The sequence below is a fragment of the Vespa velutina genome, chromosome 15, assembly GCF_912470025.1.
Source record: "Vespa velutina chromosome 15, iVesVel2.1, whole genome shotgun sequence".
Lineage (NCBI taxonomy): Eukaryota > Metazoa > Arthropoda > Insecta > Hymenoptera > Vespidae > Vespa > Vespa velutina.
The window spans coordinates 3,316,288-3,322,102 of record NC_062202.1 but is presented as its reverse complement, the minus strand read 5'-3'; the positions used below and the strand labels follow the sequence as shown (position 1 = coordinate 3,322,102).

General features: G+C 30.4%; 2 protein-coding genes across 3 annotated transcripts in view; both read left to right on the top strand.

Moving 5' to 3' along the window:
- Positions 1 to 1,009: 1,009 nt before the first annotated feature.
- LOC124954318 (histone acetyltransferase Tip60-like) lies at positions 1,010 to 3,289 on the top strand. Of its 2 annotated transcripts, none has more exons than XM_047507087.1 (5): positions 1,010 to 1,152; positions 1,251 to 1,308; positions 1,455 to 1,523; positions 1,595 to 2,675; positions 2,765 to 3,289. In XM_047507087.1, the coding sequence occupies exons 1-5, from the start codon at positions 1,108 to 1,110 to the stop codon at positions 2,871 to 2,873; spliced, it is 1,362 nt and encodes a 453-aa protein (XP_047363043.1). In that variant the 5' UTR covers positions 1,010 to 1,107; the 3' UTR covers positions 2,874 to 3,289. The 2 variants fall into 2 exon arrangements, with proteins under 2 accessions (XP_047363043.1, XP_047363044.1); XM_047507088.1 differs by having other exon boundaries at positions 1,251 to 1,312.
- A 227-nt stretch (positions 3,290 to 3,516) lies between these two features.
- LOC124954319 (histone acetyltransferase Tip60-like) overlaps positions 3,517 to 5,815 on the top strand; it is a 2,843-nt gene continuing 544 nt past the window's right edge. Inside the window, exons 1-4 of the mRNA XM_047507089.1 lie at positions 3,517 to 3,913; positions 4,016 to 4,073; positions 4,483 to 4,551; positions 4,651 to 5,731. Of these exons, the coding sequence (XP_047363045.1) occupies positions 3,869 to 3,913; positions 4,016 to 4,073; positions 4,483 to 4,551; positions 4,651 to 5,731 (1,253 nt within the window). The 5' untranslated portion in view covers positions 3,517 to 3,868. The remainder of the gene's footprint in view (positions 3,914 to 4,015; positions 4,074 to 4,482; positions 4,552 to 4,650; positions 5,732 to 5,815) is intronic.

Genomic DNA, 5,815 nt, shown 5'->3' with positions numbered 1-5,815 from the left:
ATATATATGTATGTATGCACGTATATATATATATATATATATATATATATATATATATATATATATATATATATATGTACAAGATGTTTTTTTAAGCTCTCAAAAGACTTAAACTTTATCGTACCGATGAAAAGATTGTTATCTCCTCTCTTAACGTTTTACACCATACTCGAATATAAATATATATATAAGTATATATAGGTGTATATATAGGTATATATATATATATATATATATATATGAAATTGACTAATTCTACAAATCGTTCTAGCGAGAATGTTAACGACTAAATTTTCGGTTCTCTTCAATTATATTACCTAGTAAATGTATTCTCCTAATTACAACGTACCGTACGATCTTGCTTCGTTAGCAAGCAACATCGCTCGTTCGCACTCACGCAAACGTATTATAGTGGAAGTATTATAATAGCTAGGATGATAATGCTTTCAAACTACTGTAAAACTTTGTAACATTTACTTCGCATTTATAGTGAGGATTCATTAATCCTACCCTTTGATAATATCTACGTTTCTATTTTTCTTTCATATTTATCATTCATATTGTATACAAGTAAAATACGTATACGTATACGCCGTATGTATAATATTGTGACTTATTGAAATTCTATCCTTTTCTTTTTCTTTTTTTCCTCATCTTTAATAAAATTTTCTTTATTATCCCGAGTAATTTGTTTTTATCTCTTATCTTACCTCAGATCTTCGTAAAAGTTGATAAGAAAATCGCTCGAAGGATCCAAATTTACGTTTAATTTTCAATATGATCAATTTCATACGAAACTTTTTTCATTTCCTCAGAGATCATGAGTTATAAACATACCACCGGTCTCATATAACGTCTCTGCAAATTATATGCCGATGGTAGCGCCATCTTACAACAATCGTTCGTACTAAATTGAATTATTTCGTCCATTTTCAACCAATAGAAACAGATCTGAATTTTGTAATATGTATTGCCATCTATATATTCTTCGTAACCTAAGAGGTTTATTGTTTAAATGGCGTGGCATGCGTTAGTATCGTAGAAGATTAAAACAAAAGTTAATGTGTGCGTGTGTGTGTGTTAAATTCGGTGAATTTTTCAATTAAAATGATCGAGGAACACGACGAACGTGAAACGATATGCGATTCCGTGGTAAGTTTAGATATTTATTAATTATAAAAATTCATTGAAGGAATTAAAATAAAAACAAGTTCCTACGAAGATTGTTATATACATAACCTCTTTTTCAGAATTCGCTTGTGGAAGGCTGTCGTTTGCCAGTCAAAATGCATGGAACGGACGATTGGCGTGAGTTAGTTGATTATTAAACATCTTTTCTTTAATGTTTCTCCTTTTTTTATTTTCTTTCTTCATTTTCTTTTTTTTTTTTTATCAATCACAAACAGATAATACTTATGTCTTCTCTAATATTATATCATAATAATTATTTATAGCCCTAGCTGAAATCATCAGTGTTAAGGAAGTACATGGTGTCAAGTGTTATTATGTGCATTACGTTGATTGTAGGTAGTTTTTTTCTTAATGTCCATATTTTTCTATTATGAACTGGTTTACATTGACAATAATGTTCCAGTTAATAAACGATTAGATGAATGGGTAACTGAAGATTGTTTGGATACTAGAAAAGTTCAATATCCTCGACGAGATGGCACAGCTCCTGGAACAGGAGCAGCTACTCCGAAAAAACAAGTACAAAGTAGACCCCCTAGTCCTAGTAGTGTCAGCAGTGAACCATTGAATGGTACTGCCGTTCTACAAGCAGCATTACAGAAGAAAATGTCTAGAAAGAGAAAGTCAACATTTTTAGAGAACGAAGATTCTCAAGATGGACCACCTCAAACTACAGGTCCAAGACCTACTGGTTCATTGGTTTCTCATCAACACGATGATGTTGTCACACGGATGAAAAATGTAGAACTTATAGAATTAGGTCGTCATAGGATAAAGCCATGGTATTTCAGTCCATATCCACAAGAGATGGTGAATCTTCCATGTATATATATATGTGAATTCTGCTTGAAATATAGAAAAAGTAGAAAGTGCTTGGAGAGGCATCTGGCAAAGTGTAATTTATGTCATCCTCCAGGAAATGAGATATATCGAAAAGGATCTATTTCATTTTTCGAAATTGATGGTAGGAAGAACAAAAATTACGCACAAAATTTATGTTTATTAGCAAAATTATTTCTCGATCATAAGACATTGTATTACGACACTGACCCTTTTCTATTCTACGTTATGACTGACTTTGATAGCAGAGGTTTTCATATTGTTGGATATTTTTCCAAAGAGAAAGAATCAACAGAGGATCATAATGTTGCTTGTATTCTTACTCTACCACCTTACCAAAGAAAAGGTTATGGAAAATTATTAATAGAATTTTCCTATGAACTCTCGAAATTCGAGGGTAAAACTGGATCTCCAGAAAAGCCATTGTCAGATTTAGGCCTATTATCTTATCGAAGTTATTGGGCTCATACGATATTGGATATATTATTGAACATTAAACCCGTAGTCGAAAATGAAAAGCCACAAATAACTATAAGTGAAATTTGTGAATTGACATCTATTAAAAAGGAAGATGTGATATCGACATTACAAAATTTGAATCTAATTAATTACTACAAAGGACAATATATTGTAACATTAAATAGGTAAATTAAAAGGATATAAGCCAGAAAGTTAGTTAATTTCAAAACAATGGATTTTCTCTAGTCATTGTACTGACGTACGTCTTTTACAGAGAAATAATCGAACAACATTCAGCATCGATGGAAAAACGCCAAGTCAAGATAGATCCAAAGTGTCTTCATTGGACACCAAAAGATTGGAGTGTTAGGGCTAAATGGTGAAATGATTTTAAAAATGATCATAACCCAACGTTAATTTGTATTAGAATTATTTTCAGGTATTCTGGAAGTGACAGTGTATAATTTTAAACTCTACAAAATTGTACATAATAATACGATCTTATGGTCTGATATTTTAAAGACTGTTAATAGTCCGTGACATGAACCATAGTGGTTTAATTATTCAATGAATCAAGTAGATTGTACTATTTGTGAGATTAATAACATTAATGAATGTAATTAATGAGTTATATGTAAAACAATGTTCGTTTTACCTAGTAAATAGCAATCTTTTAATATGGCAAAACTTTTTTAACAAAATTCTATCTATACAACTTTGTGGTTGTTTGTACAGAGATTTCGATGATACATTGATTTTGTAGAATTGCAAATAAATATGATTTTGTAACATTTGCATATTTCTAAGAATACGAATTGTCAAGAAATTACAAATTTATTCGACAACTAACATATATTTGGAACTTTCTTAAAAAAGAACAAAAAAAAAAAAATAACCTAGAATTAATTTTCATATATTACTTTTTCCGGCAGAGTCAATATACTTGCATTATACGTAGAGAAATATATGTATATAAACAATATATATATATATATATATATATATATATATATATGTATGTATACATATATATTTATTCAACACTAGGTTATGTTTTTATCATGAAGTTTAAATTTTACTTGGAAATATCGTAAAACGTTCATAAGTCATGACTCATAAATATGTCAGCTATATGTATTATGAATGAAACTAAGATAGCGACCTCAATATCAGTTTATCAACTCATTCGAAGTAAGTCTAGTGTTTCGCCCGATTTCAACCAATATAAAAAGATCAGAATTTTCTCCTAGATTTTACTTTCTATGTCCTCTTCATAGTCAAAGGGATTTATTGTATAAGTGGTGTGGTACTTGTGTAGTTTCGTAGAAGTTTAAAACAAAAAAGTGTGTAGTGTTTGATTTTGTAAATTTCAATTAAAATGATCGAAGAACATAATGAGCATGAAACGATATACGATTCTGTGGTAAGTTTAGTAACGTGATAATTATTAAAATTAATGAAATTTCTGAAAAAGCGAATAAGAAAATTTGTTTTCGAAATATCACGATATTCTAACCTCTTTCAGAATTCACTTGTGGAAGGTTGTCGTTTGCCAGTCAAAATGCATGGAACAGACGATTGGCGTGAGTTAGTTAATCATTAGATTCTTTTTTCAATCTAAATTGTCATTATTTTTAGAACATTATTGTTAGGTTTTATTACATTCGTCGTATATTGTCCATCACATAATCAAAGATTCGTTTCAACTATATTCATATCATATTCAAATAAAATTCTATGTAAAATATATGCTCGTATGTATATAGTTAAAACTATAAATTTTCATATATATTTGAATAGAATTAAAAGTTTTCCTAAGTATAAAGAATAAATAGTTTTAATATTTTGAGGTTATATTTAGCAACCATTTTTATTTCATATAATTCAATGAAAATTATCTAAGAAGTAAATCAATCGTTCATAATATTAATATCGTATAGTATTATTAATCTTTTAAACATTATGTCATAATAGTAATTTTACTATTCACAGCCCTAGCTGAAATTATCAGTGTTAAGGATATACATGGTATCAGATGTTATTACGTGCATTATGTTGATTGTAAGTAGTTTTCTTGAATGAAGCTAATGTCTATATATTTTCTTTTCTTTCTTTTTTTCTTTTAATGTGGACTGGTCTATATTGACAATAATTTTCCAGTTAATAAACGATTAGATGAATGGGTAACTGAAGATTGTTTGGATACTAGAAAAGTTCAATATCCTCAACGAGATGGCACAGCTCCTGGAACAGGGGCAGGTACTCCAAAAAAGCAAGTGCAAAGCAGACCTTCTAGTCCTAGTAGTGTTAGTAACAAACCGTTGAATGGTACTGCTGTATTACAAGCAGCATTACAAAAGAAAATGTCAAAGAAGAGAAAGTCAACGTTTTTAGAGAACGAGGATTCTCAAGATGGCCCACCTCAAACTACAGGTCCAAGACCTACTGGTTCATTGGTTTCTCATCAACACGATGATGTTGTCACACGGATGAAAAATGTAGAACTTATAGAATTAGGTCGTCATAGGATAAAGCCATGGTATTTCAGTCCATATCCACAAGAGATGGTGAATCTTCCGTGTATATATATATGTGAATTCTGCTTGAAGTATAGGAAAAGTAGAAAGTGTTTGGAGAGGCATCTGGCAAAGTGTAATTTACGTCATCCACCAGGAAATGAGATATATCGAAAAGGGTCTATTTCGTTTTTCGAAATTGATGGTAGAAAGAACAAAAATTATGCACAAAACTTATGTTTATTAGCAAAATTATTTCTCGATCATAAGACATTGTATTACGACACTGACCCTTTTCTATTCTACGTTATGACTGACTTTGATAGCAGAGGTTTTCATATTGTTGGATATTTTTCTAAAGAGAAGGAATCACCGGAGGATCATAACGTAGCATGTATTCTCACACTGCCACCGTACCAAAGAAAAGGATATGGAAAATTATTAATAGAATTTTCCTACGAACTCTCGAAATTCGAGGGTAAAACTGGATCTCCAGAAAAGCCATTATCCGATTTGGGCTTGTTATCGTATCGAAGTTATTGGACCCATACGATACTCGATATATTATTGAACATTAAACCGGTAGTCGAAAATGAAAAGCCACAAATAACTATAAGTGAAATCTGTGATTTAACGTCTATCAAAAAGGAAGATGTGATATCGACGTTACAAAACTTGAATCTAATTAACTACTACAAAGGACAATATATCATAACGTTAAATAGGTAATTGAAGGATCTAGGGAGAAAGTTTGTTAATTTCAGAATGATGGATTTCCTTCGTTTTCCATATTGATTCACATCTTTATT